We start from the raw sequence: 21,540 nt of genomic DNA on the forward strand, positions 1-21,540 counted from the left end.
TAGGTATTTAACCTAGTTTTTTAACTGCAGAATTTCATTATAGAAGCATACGCCTTCTACGTCTATTTTCTTTTCTTGGTAAATGAAATTAGTGTAGTTTTTGAATGGTTTGTTCTAAGACCTTGTTGTCAGCACCATTGCACTACTATGTTTAGTGCTTGTTGGGTGAGCAATGTTGAGGCGAATTTTCCCCTGACTAGTAAATTGGGGTTAGGTCTTTCATTTATGTATATTCTTGATGATACTCTTGGATTGTCTAATTCTCACTGGTTTTTATTTTAAACACATTTTTGCATTTTGTGATCTTCATTGGTTACTACTTTGTTTCATTTTTTCAGTTTGATATGTTTGTGAATTGATAAAAAATTGGAAGTTTAAAACACCCATAAAAACCAATTACTGCTGATTGTGAAATACATACCAAATGCACCTAACAGGGGGAAAAAAACAGCACAACTTTGCATATGGTTAGGCTTGAGCAAGGTTTGCATACTAAAGGATTTTCATACAAAGGTCTTATAAATAAAAACATTTTATTGTCAACAATAAAAGTCACATATTGTAACAATACATAGACCAGTTGCTTTCTTTGAAAACACTATAGCCTTAAAAGTAATTTAAAAATCTATGAAAACTTAATAATATACAATATAATTAATTAACAAAACACAATTTCTTATTTGTCATGAGTAATTTTTTTGTTATATATATTATATTTATTAACTTATATAAATACATCTTTTATTTATCGCTTTAAATGTAAAAGTAAATTTAAACTTTATGTAAATCTCATATAACTGTTAAGAATGTTGGGACTTAAAATAATAATTTTTCGGTTTGCATGTTAAAAAAAAAAGTTGTAACATTTATTAATTTTTGTTTAGAAAATTAAAAGGAATAACAGAACAGTGGACAACCTTTAATTTTGGAGGAGTAGATCATTAGATTTAATTAGGAAGTATTGTAGGAGGGCATTTTTTTAAAGCGCGGCGCCTTATGTTCAGCATAGTCTTGATTATCAGCCATTCCGCTAAGGCAGGTGAAAGATATTTCATTGTCTTAATGCACTGGAGCTGAAAATATAAAAGCGATATGTTATAAGAGGAATAAACCATTTAGATTGGAATTTATTTTAAATTACTTACCAATAGCGCATGTGGGAAATAGCCCGTTGTGCAAGATTCAATGCCGACAGTTTTCAATGCTTTCTGAGTGTAAACTGTTGGAGTAGGTGCCATCCATGTTGGCTTTTTAATTTTACTCATTTTCGTTGCAACATACCCTGGTGTAAGACATTGTATCACAACGCCTTTTTTTCTATATTCAGATGCCAAATCTTGGGAAAATTTGGTGACAAATATCTGTAAAATGACTCAATGCGTTAATACAATAAAAGGATATAATTATCAAGAAAATATTACCTTTGAAGCAGCGTATACTGATAGAAATGGGCTAGGAATATTTGCAGCAGTGGAAGAGACATTGATTATAATTCCTTTTTTCCTTTCTACCATCCCTGGCATTACAATCTGGCACATGATTAACATAGAGGCGATGTTGCATTGCAAAATGTCATTGTATATCTTCTCTTTTTTCTCTAATTCAAGAAAGTAATCAGGATATGGATAGCTAATTCCAACATTGTTCACTAAGACTCCTATTTCTAAACCGAAGAGTTCCTGTTCAATGTGTTGATACACGTTTTCCCCTTCAGTGAAATCGGCCTCAATGATCCTGGTCATTACATTGTATTTACTCTCTAAAAGTAAAATAATAATAATTAGTATTCTGTATATATTCTGATGTAGTATCTTCATTTGAGCATTCTAATTTATCTCAGATCTAGCTGGACCATAATTATAAGCATATACGACTTATAAGATTAGAATTATTGTTGGAGAGATTCTATGAACTGGAATGTTCCAAAAAAATGGTTGTCTTTGACCCGGACTCATAGGTCTGAAGAGTAACGGAAAAGTGGATGAAGCGGTTAAGGCCGTCATATCCCAACCTCTGAATTAACCACTGTAATCTGACCTCTTGATGCTAAAAATGCAATTTAAAAATAAATAAATAAAATGATTAAAAGTAAAAGTTGCAGCATCGGTGAACCCGATAGGCGAGAAACTATCACATATCAAGAGCATTGTCAATAGGTGGCCCTTTGAAGACCTGACTTATAGAAGAAGAGCCACCCGATTAAGGATAGGCCATGCAAGGTTGACACAAGGACTTTTGACCAGAGCACACCACTTAATTGAAGGGTGCGATTCCTTGGCATACAGAGAGCGAGTAGGAGGAATGCCACCCGATATGTAAATTGTGCTTGAGCATAGCAGCAAGTATCTGGATCCTCTGGTCTGACTTTTAGTGGAAACAGGACTGTTTCACTGTATGCAGTGCTTTATAGATATCTCGTGTTTCTTTGTACTTATTGAGACTGAATGTATGTATTTAGTGTGAATGTATAGTGTGAAAGGGCCGATGGTGGAATCTTGAGTACCCTATCAATCCTCGATATGTGGAGGGTCATGAAGGAATATTGAGTTCTCCACCACCCCAAGTGATGGTGTGCAGATTAGATTAGATTATAGTAGGAGCCACCTCTGCACCATGATCAGTATTAGTCTATTGGGAATCTCTGTTTTCTAAAGCTCCACATTAAGCTTAAATCTTTTTGCTAGACCATCAAGTTTTTTCTAAGACTTGTGACTCCTTCACGCTTTTGCTTTTCCTCTGCAAGGAGAAGGAATCTCATCCTGTATAGGACAGAGAACATACAAGTACAATATGTACAGAGGACATGTTGGACTGTTTATTCTTCTTCCTGGCAACATCTGTACAAGCTTGTTTCTGCCAATACATATGTCTCTGGGGGTCTGCAGTGAAGTCCAACTATTATTCTAGTACTAGTACATCCTAGATTTAGTAGTTCTGTTGTTAGTTTTCTGATGTACATTTTTCAGTTGTCATACATTTCATTAAATGGAGGACTTATTTTTAACCCATTGTCTGATGGATCCACGTTTTTGGCAGTTTGGTATGACACAAAAGGGTTCAGGGCGGATAGGTGTCCTGATTGAACTTCCCTTTGCCAATTTATCGGTATATGAAATGCTATGTAAATAAGAAGGAATGTATTTAAGAATGAGTGAGAGTGTGAATGTTTGAATTTGGAGTTGCGTTGGGGGCTGAAATGGCTTAGGTGTTGGTAGCTTCTGGAGCTCGACCTCGGTGGCTGGACGGATAAGACCAAAGTTTGTCCCCAGATGGGTGATTCTCAAGGTCTGTTGGTAATTTATCATAAATCACAAAAGCTTGAATTACTGATGGACTGCGAGAAGTGATAGGCTCAACTCTGAACACGTGTGTATGCACATGCTTGTGCAGATTTGGGCTTATAAAAATCAATAATCAGTAATCATTATAAGATTAGGAGGTTTACTTCCTAAACTAATTTTAATTAATGTTAGGTTTTAAAACCATAAAAAGAAACATACTTAGCAAAATCAAATAAATTCAAACTGTCGGCAGTTCTTCAAATATATTGCATTGACTCTGACTTCATAGGAGAAAGTTATTCTAAAATGATTGAAAGATTAGAGATGACATCTCGAAAATTCCAATAAAATGTAAAATGTATTATATTAATATTCATAAATTACTAATTGATTCGGTTAAATTGTTTAAGCTTTTTATGATAGGCATTTGGATTTAAACTATAACTTATTTTAATGATTCTGTTTGTTTCTTTATATTACAAAAATAACTTTAAAAAACTATTAACTTAATTTTTTAAATAATTAAACCCATTAGTAATAGAATATAAAAATATTAAATTTAAAAAAATGTTAAAATACTCGCCAATTTCTGAAGCAACTTATTTTAATGATTCTGCTTGTTTCTTTATATTACAAAAATAACTTTAAAAAACTATTAACTTAATTTTTTAAATAATTAAACCCATTAGTAATAGAATATAAAAATATTAAATTTAAAAAAATGTTAAAATACTCGCCAATTTCTGAAGCAACAGCTTCCAACTTAGATTTTGTCCGGCTTATCAAGACAATATGAATGCCTTTCTTGGCCAGCTGCAATAAAATATTTGTTTTAGACAAAGTAAAATGCAAGTAAATAAACAAATTTTAAAAAATTAGTGTCATGTACCTGTTCAGCGAAAGCTTTCCCCAAGCCGTCGGTTCCTCCAGTGACAACTGGAAAAATAATGAATAGGTTAAATTAAAAATACGTTACAAACTAATTTCTGTTAATTATAAAATTAATACTCTAATTAGTAGAGAAAGTTATGTTTATATCATGAAAAATGTTTTTTTTATTATTTTTTTTTTATATTTTCATTTTATTTTTTTTTATATTTTTTTTTTTAAATGCGATGTCCTTAAAATTTACTTTTCTGTTCTTACATTTTTTTTAACATTCGTATCTTCGGCTTTATAATAAAAGGAAACGCTGACAGTACATACAGCATTCTAGCTTATGTCATCAATATTAAAAAAAAAAAAAAAAAAATCTGTCAAACTACTTTAATTTGCTCCAATTACACAGAAAAACGCGACTACAGCAAATTTCCCTTAAATTGCGAATTAACGTAACAAACATTGTTTAAAGGCATTGAAATCTTTTAAATGAAATTGAACAAGAAATGGCTGTTGTAATTTCAACAAATCCGGCGGAACGAAGCCTTCAGAAGGTCATTGTTCCGGGTCTATGGTAAGAAAGACTCTAAGAGAGAGAAAGTAAGAAGACGCTTAGGAAAGTAAGTGTCGACAGGAGGGGAGAAATGAGAGCAGTGTGTCGTTTTCATGTCATCGACCCACATCCAAAGCAATACACCCGGCACCCTCTGATTTGTGAAAAGAAACAGCGTATCGATTTTTTCACATTCTGACTAGAAACCAGGGCCGAGAGTTCTATTATGCTAGAAAACATCCCGGGACATTTCGTATAACTGGGAGTCGACTTTGGAGGGGGGATGCTGTTACGAAATTGAAAAAGCATATACATCTTATTTTGAGTAAGTAGAATGAGTTACTTAAAAAAAACAACAGCATCCCTAACCATCCCTAAAAAACAGCATCAAATACCGAATCCGCACAAGTATGAAATAATAAACAGAGAGAATGAGCAAGAGAAAAAGAGTAATGATATAAGTATATACGTACATGGACAGAGAGAGGAAGAGTAAGATAAATAGGTAGATGAGAGAAGTAGATAGATTAGCTAGGTAGATAGAGAGATTAATAAATATATGATAGACATACATAGATAAATAGATATAGATAGGTANTTTTTTTTTTTTTTTTTAATTATCCAAAAATCTCACATACTTGTATATATATTTTTTGGCATAAGAACGATAGATATTTTCAAATAGAGGATTTTTATTTTTTTAATTTGTCTAGAAAATAAAAAATTAGTTAATTAATGTATCCTTTATAATCACCAATATTTGTTTTTAATTGCGGTAAAGGAATTACACACAATAATCTAATTTCATGCCTAAGCTCTCTTTTATTAAATTAATGTCCTCGTTGACAAAAGGATTAACATTTTTTTAAAATTATAATTAATTGACTTGTACCGTTTAAGGCCGATTACACGGTGCCTTGAATGTAACGCTTTGTTGGTTTGACGACTCCCGGATCTTATCGGATCAACAGGATCATCTCCAGCTGTAAAAGGCGGAAAGCAATTAAACCGTTAAACGATTCCGATGGAAGTTAAAGCATGTCCATTCAAAACGGGATGAAAAACAGCTTTCAAGGCAAACCGTTGAAAATTGGGGTTACAGTTATGTCAAAAGAAAATTCCTTCAGTTCCCACCTGTAGGCACAATCATCTCCAACGAATTTTCCATTTCAAAAACTTATACAACAATATATGTTTAAATAAATATTTAAGTGTCTGGTGTTTAGTGACCGTTATTTAATGATTATTTAGAGATGGTAAGATGCGGTCTGTTGTGATGTGGGTTTAGAAAAACATTTTCTTTATCGTGCCTACGTTTCGATCTTTGTTGAGATCATCTTCAGAGCCTGGGAATTATAAACATTGTTTAAATTATACATCTCATATGTATTTGTACAATTTAAACAATGTTTATAAATCCCTGGCCCTGAAGATGATCTCAATAAAGATCGAAACGTTGGTACGACAAAGAAAATGTTTTTCTAAACCTACGTCACACCAGACCTCGTCTCACGATCTCTAAATAATTAATAAATATTTAAGTTTAAGATTAATTCAAGGACGAATTGCAAAGGATATTCTGCGTAAATGGTAATTGTTGAATTAATTTTCTCTGTTTTTTTAAAAATAATAAATTAGTGTTTTTTATTAACGAGGGGTAACTTTTATAAATAGCATATTCAAATTTTCAGAGAATTTTTTGAAAATAAACGGAATTTTGATGGTCGTAGTCACTCTACAATATATAATATAGATTATTATACCTATTTTCCTACAAGTTGTCGAATTAGTTTTAAAATCCAGATTGAAAAATAAGATAAGTCATCCAATGGAAGCTACTAAAATTGAGGCTAAGATGCCTCCGACCAAAACAGCGTCAGGCCAAATGATTAAAGAATAATATTTTCTCATTTTTTAAAGATTGCAAAAACTATTTCTGATAATAAACAGCTTTGACTTATTGTAAAGTTGTCAAATTTGACAACGATTTGGGATTTGTATCTAATTGTTGAATAACGACCAATTTTTTTTGTTGACGTAGGTTGTGGGATTTGTATAATGAGACTAACCACTACTATTTGCATCTTATTTGAGTTGAAAAATTTTAATGATGAGGACGGTAGCCGAATTGGCGAGAAGGAATGATTTTATGAGTATCTAGGATGGGGTTGATCGCTTTAGAAGGAGTCTTTCGCGGATTTTGTACATTGCAGGAAGAAGGCTGATGCGGCTGTAGTGAATGAAGCTTTAAGAATGAGAATAACGACGGGATATTTCCACAAGAGAGGAAAGGATGGCATATGGTAAGTTAACTGTGGCCTTTTGTGGAAGGTTTCCAAGTATGGTGGAGGTAATTAGAACATGCCAAGGGGATTTTCTACTTGGGGATTTGTGAATGTGGTACTACACTTCGGAATGATGAAAAGGTTGGAGGGAAAGAGGAAGAATTAAGTGCATTACCTCTTGTGCGCGAAAGTTTATGCCTCGAGTAACTGTGGATCTCACTTATAATTACATTATATCAAAATATCGTTGACATAGTCTAGAAGTAAAAAAGTTCAGCTTTACAACACTTCTAATAATTGTTCTTTGTATGTAAGGTCTTGGTTGAAATGAAAAAGTTAGTGTCACGAGCGGGATTCGAACCCACAACCTCAGAATCCCGTTCGTGGCACTAGCTTTTTCATTTCAACCAAGACCTTACATAAAAAGAATAATTAATTGAAACAAGTAATTTGGTCAATCAGACCACTAAATATAATGATTTAACTTATAATAATATTGATTTTGGATAAATTCCGAAGAGTTATGAATTTTTCAACTGGAACATTCAGAGAAACAAAAGTTGCTCCTGGCTATTCCAGCCCAAAAATGTAAAATTTTTGTTTCCCATAAGAAATCGTATTTAAGGGTTTTAAAGGGTACTTAAAACAAACGAAAAATTGTTTTTTATATAAAAAAATAACCTACTTTAAGGGAAGCATCCTTTCGTTTTATCTTTAAGGATTTTTTTTTTTTTTTTTCATTTTTTTTTTTTTTTTTATTTGGTTTTTTTTTTTTTTTTTTCAAGGGGAGAGTGGTTATAGTTTAGCAACAGACACATATTCACGTTGTTAGGAAAGAAGCCAGCCTGGAAATGTCCTCTTTGATGATATCCGCGTACTGTCGGGTTTGAAAGCGCCAAAATCTTCGTGAAAGCCGAACGAAAGAAAGAAATTTGCGTCACTTTTACTCTGGCAGTAGAAAAGAGCGGGAGATGACGATTGATTTAACCGTGGCGGGTGAAATAAAAAAAGGTGTCCAGTTTTCTCCAGCATCCAGGAAATGAATAGCAGGCTCGATCGATAACTTAAAAAAGTTTTTCCTACGTTTCTACGTTGCATCATTGGGTACTTATTTCAGCTTGTGCAATTTATTGATGCCGAGGAGATGAAACGCGTATGAAAGACCAAAACCTGCGAAGGACAAGTAGACCAAATTGATCGAAAACGACCAAACTATACTATTTTAGTGATGTAGTATTCTAGTTTGGTCGTTTCCGACATTATTTTGAGATTTCTTCATTGGATCTCTCTCTCTTTCTCTCTCTTTGTCTTTCCCTTTTTCTATATATTTTACGATCTCTCTCTCTCTCTCTCTCTCTCTCTCTCTTTCTCTCTCTTTGTCTTTACCTTTTTCTATATATTTTACAATCTCTCTCTCTCTCTCTCTCTCTCTTTCTCTCTCTTTGTCTTTCCCTTTTTCTATATATTTTACGATCTCTCTCTCTCTCTCTTTCTCTCTCTTTGTCTTTCCCTTTTTCTATATATTTTACGATCTCTCTCACTCTCTCTCTCTTTCTCTCTCTCTCTCTTTCTCTCTCTTTGTCTTTCCCTTTTTCTATATATTTTACGATCTCTCTCTCTCTCTCTCTCTCTCTCTCTCTCTCTCTCTCTTTGTCTTTCCCTTTTTCTATATATTTTACAATCTCTCTCTCTCTCTCTCTCTCTCTCTCTCTCTCTCTCTCTCTCCCCCCCATTTTATTTAATCATCTTTCTCTCTAACTATTTATCGTTATCTAATCATAGCTCTCACCTTTTCCAACTATCTCTCATCGTTGCACCAAGTTTCATCTACTCATCTTTATAATTCTAATACTATTTCATCTATGGTTCTGCGTTCACATCCACCACTCCATCCCTTTATCATTTACAATGCCTTACTTTCTCCACGTGTTTTATTTGTACGTATTTTTATTTATGTGTCACTTTCTCCCAAATTCACTCATCTCGCTACATATGTCGCATCCATGTATAGGTTTTTTTATATTCTTTGTATTACACATTACCAGTCTTTTTTAAGTTTTATACTTTGCCCGTTGCCATAATTTTTTTGTCAATTCGTTTGCTTATCCTTGTTTCTATTTACATACATATCATGATGAATATCCCTCTGGATCTTTTATCTTTATCTTCCTATCTATATTTATTTGTTTTATCCGTCTTTCTCATTTGTTTGCCCTTTCTATGTGTGCAGTTGAAGTAGGCCCACGTGTTGTCTATTCGTATTTACCTCAGATCAGAAATGTAGACGGGTTAGTTACTCATAACTATCGACGATATTTTCCTTGATTTCGGTTTTCCCACGTGACGCTGATTGCTGAGCCAGTTTTTTACCCGTATCGAAGCGGATTTAAAAATAAATAAAACTGCTTGACTGACTGTGGAAGAAATTTAACTTTCTATTTGACCTCAAAAGGAAGGATTCATCGTCAGGGTCGCTTTCACCCAAGGTCACCATCACGTTTGTCCACAGTCAAATGATTTTTCAACAGTTGTCCGCTAATTAATTATTAATTAATTTTAGAACATGAAATCGTTCGACAAAGTTAAGTTACGTTATTAATCAAAATTGTTTAACAAAAACAGAAAGAAAAGTGAAATTTTACGTTTATGCTTATTATGGTGTGATGTATCCATTGAATGCAAAGCACATAAAAATACTTTTTTGCTGATTTTCTTCGGGTTATTGGATAAAACATAAATGTATATAAATAATTGTTTTGTTGAACGTTTTCACAACGGAAAATTTAAGGCTGGACTGTGGGAAAATTAACATCTTTAAACCAATTTAAATTGTTTCCAGTTTGTCAAAGTCAATTACAAACAGGCCGTCTCCTCGGGTGCCGTTTCCATTAAAAGCATAATAATTAGATGGAATAAACAGATATAAAACTAGCCTTGCGACGAAAATAGACTACCGGCGGATATTAAAATCACGAACAAAAACTTACAATCGTCCGATTGTCCCCTTATCATGCCATCGTTTTTATCTGTTATTGGTCGAGTCAAAATTTCCATTTGTTTTAAGCAGAAAGTGATACATGACCCGAAGCAACAATTTGCCGTTTATATTTAAGTATTTGTTATATTTGTTGTTCGCCTGTTGAAAAACCCGGTGGTTATTTTTCCAAAAACCAAAGGATTTCGATGTTGACTCTTCTCCGGTCGTTGGAATACAAAAACAAACCAAGACGCGTGGCTTGAAAAAAGAAGCAAACTCAAAAGTGACAAAAAAGGCTCGTTTTCAAATGTGCTAACTATTAAACAATCGTCAAATATTTTGTCTGCCTGGTCTGCGCAATGTTGGTCTTCCCTGATCATCCTCTTCGTGAAGAGCGAAAAAAACCAAAAAAAAATAGGCGGACAAAAATTGGCCACAAGAAAACTTCTTACAAGCTTGTTAGCTAATTTAAAAAATTACGCTACGAATTTATCAAAAAGTAATGAAACTCACTTGAAAGAACAAAAAAATGTAACAATTATTGAATTAAAAGGTATTGAGTTATTGAGGTATAGGTAAGGTATTGAATTATTGTGAGATTTATTTAGAAATCGTGAGATGCGGTCTGGTGTGATGTAGGTTTCAGAAAAACATTTTCTTTATCGTGCCAACGTTTCGATCTTTATTGAGATCATCTTCAGGGCCTGGGATTTATAAACATTGTTTACATATTACAATTACATTTTGGATGTGGAAAAGTGAATTTATACAACGCAAAATATATTTTTTATATATTCAATCAAAGTATTTCTATACATAGAATAAATCTATACCTATAAATCCCAGGCCCTGAAGATGATCTCAATAAAGATCGAAACGTTGGCACGATAAAGAAAATGTTTTTCCGAAACCTACATCACACCAGACCGCATCTCACGATTTCTAAATAAATATCGATTAACGGTCACTAATCACCACACATATTGTGAGATTGAAAAATCTCATGAAAATGCGTCCAGCATAGTTGATGACTGATGACTGATGAGCTTGCAGTTTGAACGATTTTTTTTGTTAAATTATTGATTTTCTGTGGTAGCCTTTGTCTCTTTGACAGACCAAAAGCAGTCAAGAAAAATAACGTATATATATATCCAGGGGAGAGAGGCAAGTGTGTGTGTGAGAAGATGAGAGAAAGGAGAGATTTATTAACTGTCAGATTGATTTTTGATTGAACTGAATTCATATTTCTAATAAAAATCTAATGGAATTTCAAGACTTTTTACACAAAATCGTATAAAAAATTTATAATTTATCACATAAATAACCGATCGATAACTTTTTTCTTTGACAAGTGTGAGCTGAAATGGGAGATTAAGAAATCTTTGATTTGACCGAGTTTAACATTTAACACGCGTCAATATGAATAATAAAAGTTGAGTTTAAAAGGTGAAAATAACAATGAAACAGCTAATTCAGACTGTAGAACGTTGCTCTAGTTTTAAAAAGGGTTTTTTTGTCAATAAGCTGTAGAAAATTTATTGTTGCGTACTATAAAATTGTAATTCGTATTGCTTTATGTGACTAAACAATGGGATTTCGTAGATAAACAGGGTCATCTAAGGAAAACTAATATTGGTTAATTTTCTCAACTTAAAAAAAAAAGAAACTCGGCCTCTTTAAACAATAATTAAATTTAAATTTTCTACAATGTCTCGGTTTCTACTTCATTATTTCGTTGTTCTGTTACCAAATACAGAATTGGTATTTAATAAGACTTTGAATATTTTCGCTTTCATTTAATATAATGTCAAAAAGTGGCGAGCCATCGATAAAAAATGCAATAATCCGATCGAGTAAAAGTTGATGAAAACAGCTCTAATAAAATAATCAAAAGAACGGGTTAGGACGTACTAAAAAAAAGGTGAAAGAAGCCAGATAGGGTCCGTCAAGACTTTCACCAGATTCACTGATCATCATGTGCGAGAGAAACTACGTGATAAAAAGTCTGAAGAATTCAAAATCCAGGATGTCCTGACATTTTTTTCTTTATTTGTTCATGACCTATACAACCCTGCGTCCCGCAAGGAGCATACTTGGTCAACCTTCATATTGTATCATTTACACTGCTGACCTACCATCATCACCACCTATGCTGACCTTATCGAAGACTGGTGCAAGAAGTGGAGTATAAGATTGAATGAAGAAAGGTCCTTAGCTTAGCCTTACATAAAAAACGGTCTTGTCTTCCACAGTACATGTACAGAAAAGAAATGAACATACTGACATGGAATTCCCACAAGACTTTAAAGACAACTTAACAGAAGACTTGAACAATTACAAAGGACCGAAATACGTCTTGACCGTCAAAAATACTAAACCTTATACAAGACTAGTGCGACGAATTCCGGCATACGGGGCGGAACAGGGAATCTGCCAAGCCATACAACATCCAGTGCATCCAATCTTCTAATCCGAAGTCCTCAGACAAATAGTCAAAGCTCCTTACTACGTCATTAACCTCACTATCCACAATCTCAACATTCATTTTGTTTATGAATTGACCCTTTCCCGATACCCGCTTTCACACTGCTCTTGATCCTTTCAAGACCTACTGCTCGAGCCCGCTCTACCATATTCCCAACCCAAAAACCCTCCACGTCGCCTTAATCGACAATGGCCTCAAGACCTCCTTGCCACTTAATCTCTCACACTGAGTGCCGGCATTGGCTGGTTTCTCATGACTTGTGTGATCAAGGTGCAGCGTAGGCAATAGAGTTTAGTGATGTGACTATGAAAATATGTAATATAATGTGGGAGGTATAGGTATCAACCCTCGGGGGTGTCTGTGTTTTTGAAAAAAAAAACATTTGTAAGCAAGTCGGGTTTGAATGCACGGCCGCTGGGTGGCCACAAACGCCCCCTTGTAACTTAAGTCGTAAACTTCAGAATATACACAAAATATAGAATACTTATGAATTACATCTCCACCCAAAATAAATGTAGAATTCTGGTCGTATTCACTCCCCTAGAATACTTGATATTCCTTGGGATGGTGTCGAACCCAATCCGTTCACGCTAATAACTTACTTTTCTCTCCAGACATCTACACTCACCCCAGAGTTCTCGATATTCGGGTTAAACGTGCCCTTCCTTTCACACTAATAGATTACATTTATTCCAATAAATTAACAAAAACCCAACACCATTCATCATGCCAACGAATTGATCTGTTCCTGATTCCAGAAGTTGCATACCACTCCTTCCATCCTAACCCTACTGCTTAAGCCCTCTCTACATATTCGCCGAGAACCCGCCACGTCGCCTTAATTGACTTTTTTTTTTAATTGACATGATTCCGGAAACAATCTTCACAACTTCCTATAAAGTCTCAACAGACTATAAAGGAGAGGAAGAACACAGGAAAGCACCAGATACAATGATATGGTATACGGATGGCTCCAAAACAAACGAAGGAACCGGATCAGGCGTTTTCTGTAAAGCCCAAAACATGAGCAATCAAACTCATTAGGGAAGTATACTTCGGTCTTTCAAGCAGAAGTACATGCCATCAACGCTTGTGTCCTGGAAAATCTTAAAAGAGGTTACACTGACGAAAAATCCTCATAAGATCAGACAGCCAAGAAGCTATTAAAGCATTGGCATGTAAAAGAATTACATCAAAACTAGTCAGTGAATGTATCCAAAATCTCCAAAACCTGGGAAAACACAATAACCTTATGATATCTTGGGTGCCAGGGCACAGGGGAATTCTGGGTAAAGAAGAAGCAGACAAACTGGCCAGAAGAGGATCTACAAGACCATACATAGGCCCCGAACCTATCCTTGGGATAACAAAAACAAACATAGAATCCTCCATCGCAGAATGGATCCAAACAAAACAAGGAGAGAAGTGGATAAACTCTAGCGGTGCTAGACATAGTAAACTTATGATGAAACAACCCTTACCAAAATTGGCAAAAACACTGCTACAATTGGAGAGGGCAAAACTCAGAGGAGTGGTGGGACTACTAACCGGTCACTGGTATCTGAGAAAACATCTACACAACATGGGTATATACAATGATGATCCCATTTGCAGATTATGTAATGAGGAGGAGGAAACAGCCACTCATATCATCTTCGAATGCGAAGCAACAGCTCAATGGAGGTTTAACCTAACGTACGAAAAAGACTCTGGGAACCAAATTGCAGCAATAACAGTCAATGACCTGATACTTCTGAGAAGAAGGATTGAGTCTATTGACTAAACTAGGGAACTGGGAGGGTACAATAAGCCAGAAGGCTGCAGTGCCTGGGGAATACAAGCCCCACTTCCCAGCATCCCTTCCACCATACGATACCATACCATACCAATAGACTATTGCCTCGAGACTTCATTACCCCTTAATCCCTCACACTGAAAGTCAGCATCGACTGTTTTTTCATGGCATAAGTCTTCCGGGTGCAGCGCTGACATAAGTTGTCAAAGACCCGATATTCACGTCAATTCGCGTAATTTACTTTAGATTTGTTCAATGAAAGTTGTACTGTTTAAACAAACGTTTTTATTGCATTAAATTTTGCTAGTAAGTTATTGTAATTTTAGATCATAATTAATGTATAATTATTAAAAATGTGGGTTTTTTCCCTCTCAACCAACGAGGTGAGAATGAATTCATTTGTACAAATAATTAGAGGCCAAGTGTGGAAGCGATATTGTTATTCCCATTCATTTTCACACGGGCTAAGAAGTAAATTAAAGATTTACAAGCCGCTGCCATTCGGCGCGGGTAGAAGCTTAAACTTCGCGAAGTTGGGGGCGTCGGTGGCCGCAACGGTTTAGGCGTTGACACGGCGCTCATCACTGTTAAGGTAAAGGTCCCGGGTTCGAATCCAGCGGCCCTGCATTCGAACCCGACATACTTACAAATGGGCTTTATTTCAAAAACACCGGCACCCTGAGGGTTTATATAACCTTTGCTGTTGCGAACCCTCGTAAAACAAACTATAAAAAAAAACTTCGCGAAGAAAGGTGCTGTCTTTGACTTTCCCTGGATCTGTTTACACTCAAATCATTTTAGGCTTTCATGAAACCGGAACGAGCTTTTTTGCTCTTTTCTTCAACAAAATGGACATAAATTTGCGAGATTTTTTAAATAAAATAATATCCATACATTCATTCATTCAATATGACAAGAAATAATCAATTTCCAAACGTCAAAAGTTATTTGTGACACAAGTTACACCAGTCGGTGATTTTCCAAATTCTTTTGGTATTCAAGAGTACAATCACGGTGTAATGCAGACAAGATAAGATGGATGATAAAAGCCATACCTGAGGCTATTATCCTAGACCTAGACTGGGACAGATTTAACGATTAATTCTGGGGTAAGTTAGAATGCAATATTTTTCCCCATTTAAGCCTTTTTTCTGACGAACAGCTGGTTTCTTTCTTATTTTGTCTGTTTTACACTTCTACTAGATATATATTTAAATTTTGATACGCATCTCCTTTTTCAAAAGAATCTTTACTTTGGGTTTAAGGCACCAAAATTTTACTTTATTTCGGCAAATTTTCAAGTTAATTTATTTGTTCAAAAGAGAGGCCGGATGTTTCGGTACCCTTTTCTCAAAATTTATTTCGTCTAGTATTGTCAACGTTTTTAATTTATTTATCATAGAACACTAAGTGATCTTGTAAGATTTTTGTATTGATGCGTTACTTTTTAGCAACGATCTAAAGTTGTTTTATACAACAACAAACTATTTCTTAGTTCCTGGGCGTTTTTTAAACAAATGCCTTGCTATAATTATTTGTTTATTATTGTTCTAAAAAAGTTTTAAAAAATCAATTTTATACGATGAATAGTTTTGGAGAAAAGTGAACCGAAAGTTGAAAAAACAAAACTTTCCGGGAAAAGCGATTTTCTGACCGAAATCTTTTCAAATTCCGTCCAATTTACTCCATAAAAACACCGCTTCTCCTTGCAGCAAGGAGTCGATATGCTTTAGTTTGTTAAGGAAGTTTTTGACACAAAAAAAAAACAAACACAAAAGACAATAATTTTTGAAACAGCAAAAAGAATGGCGTACTGGTTCAACGAGAACACTTAATTTTCAAATTTATTCGAAACACTTCTCAAGTTCGGAATCCCATGGGATAAATTTTAATCTGTGCAAAATAGGTTGTAGTTTAAAAAAAAAAATTCAGCTGGAAAAGCAATCGTAATCCCCTTTCAGTTCTCTGTTTTACCGTCATGTGAAAAAGGATATTTAAATAAAGATTATTGGAGTTCGCCTACCCAGTTGTGTAGCTGGGTCGATAGTATGCCCCTTGAGATGTTCAGGAGATAATCGCTTCCCAACCAACGGAGGCTTTCGACAGCTATGTCATTTCAGCCCTCAACGTATGCAAGAAATAATCTAGCCTAAAACTAACTTCTATAATACAGTCGCACAAATAAATACATTCACACCTATGTACATTGCACTCATGATAATCGGTGGAGTCATCAATCAGCTAATCTATATTAGGGCGATGTACATAAGTATTCCTCCATCGACCCTAACGTGTCTGTTTTAAGTGTTAGATGTATCGACCACTTTTTACTCACGAATAATCTGGATCACGGTAAGGTCTTGATGAAAAAGCATCAATTTTCATTGTTACGCTTACGACCTTTTTTAATGTCATCTAGAAAAGAAGTGCCCGAATCTCTAGACTGTAAAAAGTATGAAATGAGAGAGTGAAAGAAATCGCACATACAACCACACCAAAGATCGAAGAGAGGATCACACATTGGTATGACCACATTAGAAGTATGGACTCCAAACAGTGGCCCAAAAAAATCGAAGCTTGGTCCCCTCCGGGACGCTGAAAAAGAGTCAGGCCTTGCACCACATGGATTAAAACGGTAACCAGGATTACCGAAAACAGACTACTTTCCGCAGTAGATGCTGAGGACCGAGATTTGTGGTGAATGCGAGTCAGCAACCGACATTACATTAGAAACGCTGAATAAAAGTAAAAATAGAAAGTAAGCTGATGACCTTAAAATAGGTCGAAAACTTGGCATTAACAATAGAATTTTCTTTTTCATCAAGACCGTGATCGACCTTAAACACACACTACTGGAGGGGCGATGGTGACGCTATATTTCACCATCAACCCCATCCACTCACCCTAATAAATTAAAGCTCTCAAACAAAAGACATAAAACAGATCTACATACAATTTTTTAAAAAACACGCCCTCTAAAAAGCGGAAAAGGGGACCAAAAAACTTGCTGCAGTGCCGAGAAGCTTCTTTTTAAACGAGGTTTCGTAACAGCAGAGGTCATATCAACCCTCGGGTTGTCGATGTTTTTAAAAAAAACGGTAAGTGTATCGTATGCGGGGTCGAACCTGGGACCTTGCAGTGATGAGCACCGTGTCAACGCCTAAACCGTTGCGGCCACACAATCATTCTTAAATCCGGCGGCATACACGCTCTCTGTAAAAAGCCAAGGCATGACAAGATTCTATTATGTGGGACACGTCGAACTTTCTTTGCATAGGGACACCTGCTTGGGCTTTGGCCCAGAAGCAGATAGCTGCCCTGTGTCAACCACGAATGACCTATTCTTAATCTGGTAAGGACAATTCCTCGTTTCCGGCACAAGTTCTGATGGACTTGACACGCAAGAGCCTATAAAGATTATTCTAAAGTCTAGTTATTATTATACATGTTGACAGATGTAAATGTATAATTGGATATAATTCAATAATAATTTATGAAGTTTCCAACGAATCTTAACTGAAAATATCTGTTTGTTTTTTTATATTACAAATGTCATACGTTTCCACTTAACATTAATAATAATAATTTTAATACTTAGTACGATCGATGTAAATTCGCTTTGTTGAACATTACGATTGTGTAATTGAATTTTAAAAAAAATTAATATTTTTGTAATTGACGAAGGCCGTGCAACAATAACAAACGTCACTACCGGTCTCACGACCTCTATACATAATCGTTAATGACCAGTTAAATAGAATTATTATTTCTTAAGGAGATCGCTTTGTACTTTTTTCAACTCCAGGACGATTCAGATTTCGAAAAAAGATACCCAACATAGTTATACCTCTTTTCGTAATATAATTTTCACCGGTTCTTTTGGGCAAAATTGATTTCGTGTCCAATCAGACTTATAAACTATGAATATTAATGCTCTGAAACGTCTGGATTTTTGATAATTCAAATTTTTGTTTATATATTAACACTAATTCATGACTTGCATTAACTTTCCACCGAATACCGTTGGTGCTGCTTCACCGTCGAAGCTTAAGTAGGACGTTTTCTTTTATGCTTATGACCCTCATGGCGCATTGAAAGAAAATGTACAAAGTACGCCTCTAAAGTGTCCCAATTTAAAGTATTATATCCATAATTTAAAAGAAACAAAATATTGAAAAAACTCGTATGTTTTGTATTAGTTATGTTAAGCTCAACAGGTTTTCCAAACGTAGTTTTAATTTCGGAAAAGCTCACGTATTAAAGTAATACAATTACTTCCAAGTGTGATGCTTTAAGGTATGTTTACCTCGACTATTCTCGGTTCGATTGGTTTTCCCAGGTGTTAATCGAGGCTCTTTCTCTCAAAGATCCTCACAACACGAATCGGCTTAATGATCTTCATTATAAGGCCGTGTACCATCGTTGAAAAGGAATTTTCAAAATAAATTACGTAAGATTCAAATTGATATTTAAAAATAAAATTAACGAAACAAATTTATTCTAAATAAATTATAAAGCGATAAAACGATTCACCATTCTTTTTCATGATCCTCCATAAAGTCCTTTTGGCTCTTCTTAGAACCAAGAATTGTAGAAAAAGAATAGCTCCAATTAAGAAGCTTTAAAAAGAGAAGAATTGAGAAGACTAAAAATTCGAAGTTATTGAGTACATCCAGGCAAAGATGTACAAATATAATAATGAATATTTATTTAGAAATCGTGAGATGCGGTCTGGTGTGACGTAGGTTTCAGAAAAACATTTTCTTTATCGTGCCAACGTTTCGATCTTTATTGAGATCATCTTCAGGGCCTGGGATTTACAANCTACATCACACCAGACCGCATCTCACGATTTCTAAATAAATATCGATTAACGGTCACTAATCTCCACACATATAATAATAATGAAATACAAAAATAATCATAACTTCTTACATTAGATACAGCATGTATTTTTATGCCCCGAGATAATTGAAATTTCAACTTCAGCTAGTCGTAGCGTTTCTATTTTTATATGTATATACATTTGTGTTTGAGTGTGTTTTACACCTAATTAAAAAAACTCAGTGTAAAAGTGAGTCAGTTCTGAGCTAACGTGTTTTTAGACGATTTTTTGCACAATTATCCCTCCCCCCATATGAAAATTGTAAAATGACAAAATACAGTTTCAATTAAAGATCCATAAATCTTTTTCAGCTTAATTAGCAATAGTGCCAAAACTATTCCAATAGGAATAAACGATATCTTCAAAATCTTAGAAAGAGAGTAGTTAAAAATTTAAATAATAATTTAATTCACTAATTTCGTGGTCCGCTTGACCAATTAATATATTACAATTAATTAAGGTTTTTAGTTGAGATAAAAAAAGTCAATGGCACGAGCGGGATTCGAACCCACGATCTTCGGCTAGATACGCCGCTGCTCTACCACTTGAGCTATCGTGACCTCGGTTCGAATCCCGCTCGTGCCATTGACTTTTTTATCTCAACTAAAAACCTTAATTAATTGTAATATATTAAATAATAATAATTTGCAAGAACTGCTTTAAAACCATTTTATGAGCTTGTACGGCTCAATAAAGCTCGAATTGGGACAACTTGCTATTAAGAAAAGTTCAGTCATGCAGATTTAATTAATTATCAATTATTATATATTAGTAATTTTTGCATTTTATGTTGGAACAAATAATATCTACAACCATGAGGAATATGGTGGCGGTCTCTTCGAAAGAGAGCTGCGACCAATTGTCACTATAACAAGCAAAGCAATCACTGAAGAAGGCGAGAAGTTGAAACGCGTCTGACAGACCAAAATGATCTATCTCTAGGCTATCTCAGATTTCAATATTTTATGGAGTAAAAATGTATGTTACTTCTTGGGGTTTTTCATATCTTTGGCTGGATAAATTCCATGAAATATTTAAAAAAAAAGAAAAAAAAAAGACGAAAATAAAATATTTTACTTTAATGGTAAATCTAAAATTTCAAGGCTGTCAGGGTGATGAAAATCTTCGACTTTTTTAAATTATTTAAAACAAAATTTAAATTTCTTACCAAATTCCACCCCCGAAAAAATAACACCTCTAGGACGTGATCATTTGGGAGATTCGCTAAGCCCGCAATTCACTCGAGTTAAGCCGGTGCGTATCGTACACAAAATACGAACTTACTTAAATTTTAATGATTAAGAGAAGTTTAAATTATTTATTGTGTTTTAAAGTTTTCAGTGTTAAGAATAGCAAAAAGCTCAATTAGAAAAGATACAATACAAAAAAGCACGAGGGTTTTTGCCATAACATCTAATAATTTAATAGAGAAGAGATTTAAAAAATAACACGAAACTCATTTGAATTCAGTTTTATGGTATGATTTAAATACCCCTGCTATATTTTATTTTATGAATTATGGGCATTTTTACAAATATAACTTGAAAAGTCAAGTTATCCAGTATTCACATAGAATAAATGAAAAATGAAAAACTGACAGCACGACGACAACTGTCATCTTTCTTTTCTTATTAAACATTAAATATAATAACAATTTTATTTAAATTTTTCCTCATTTATAGGTAAGAAAAGTGGTTCATTGTTTATTTTACTTGGATTTCGTAGAAAGATTTTCCTGGTATTTTTACACTAACATTTTCTCAATAATGAACCCTCAAATTTTTAGTTCTAATGTATATTTATAATAAGATATATTTTTTTCTGTTAAAAAAAAAATGTATTAATTTATATCGACGTACCTGCCCATGTTCCCATGGATTTGAAATCAGCAGTGAAATTAAGAAAAGGGGCCAGCGTGTGGTAAAGGAAGACTGATAGATGTTTTAACAATTTGAGAGCAATAACAATAAGAAAGAGAATGCCAACTTTCTCCAGGAATGTAAACATTTTGACTGGGTATCGACTGGAGCCGAGTCGGCTGTGGAAACGCGAATGCAACCCCGGTTCAAACGGATCGCCGGCCTCCCCGGAGTCCCCACTAGGCGGACAAATCGATCTTCTGCCTCCCCCCACGAACGAAGAACCCCTTTCTTTCAAATTGCCCTGCTCTGACCACTTTCACGGGCCAAGTTCAAGTTCCAAGTTTGAAGACGAACCGGCGGCGGAAGGCCGACTTCTTTAGCTGTCCGTCAATTTTATTGAATGAGATTTTCCACTTTTTCTCTTTCTCTTAACGGCAGAAACCTATTTTTAAAAAGATTTCGGCTTCAAGAATATAGAAGAAGAAATTTATATTTAGTTTATTAGTGTAGTTAATGGTAATTCGTTTTGCATGGACAG

At 34.6% G+C, this 21,540-nt stretch overlaps 1 protein-coding gene across 1 annotated transcript; it reads right to left on the bottom strand.

The window, feature by feature from the left end:
• Nucleotides 1-723: 723 nt before the first annotated feature.
• LOC106665401 (very-long-chain 3-oxoacyl-CoA reductase) lies at nt 724-21,226 on the bottom strand. Its single transcript, XM_014391813.2, has 6 exons — nt 21,000-21,226; nt 4,171-4,217; nt 4,019-4,094; nt 1,422-1,759; nt 1,146-1,361; nt 724-1,073 (listed from the first exon to the last, which is right to left on the bottom strand). Exons 1-6 carry the CDS (start codon nt 21,145-21,147, stop codon nt 948-950), a joined length of 951 nt encoding a protein of 316 aa, XP_014247299.1. The 5' UTR covers nt 21,148-21,226; the 3' UTR covers nt 724-947.
• Between the last annotated feature and the right edge of the window lie 314 nt (nt 21,227-21,540).

Source organism: Cimex lectularius, unplaced genomic scaffold (assembly GCF_000648675.2).
Source record: "Cimex lectularius strain Harlan isolate CLEC.00 unplaced genomic scaffold, Clec_2.1 scaffold9, whole genome shotgun sequence".
NCBI lineage: Eukaryota > Metazoa > Arthropoda > Insecta > Hemiptera > Cimicidae > Cimex > Cimex lectularius.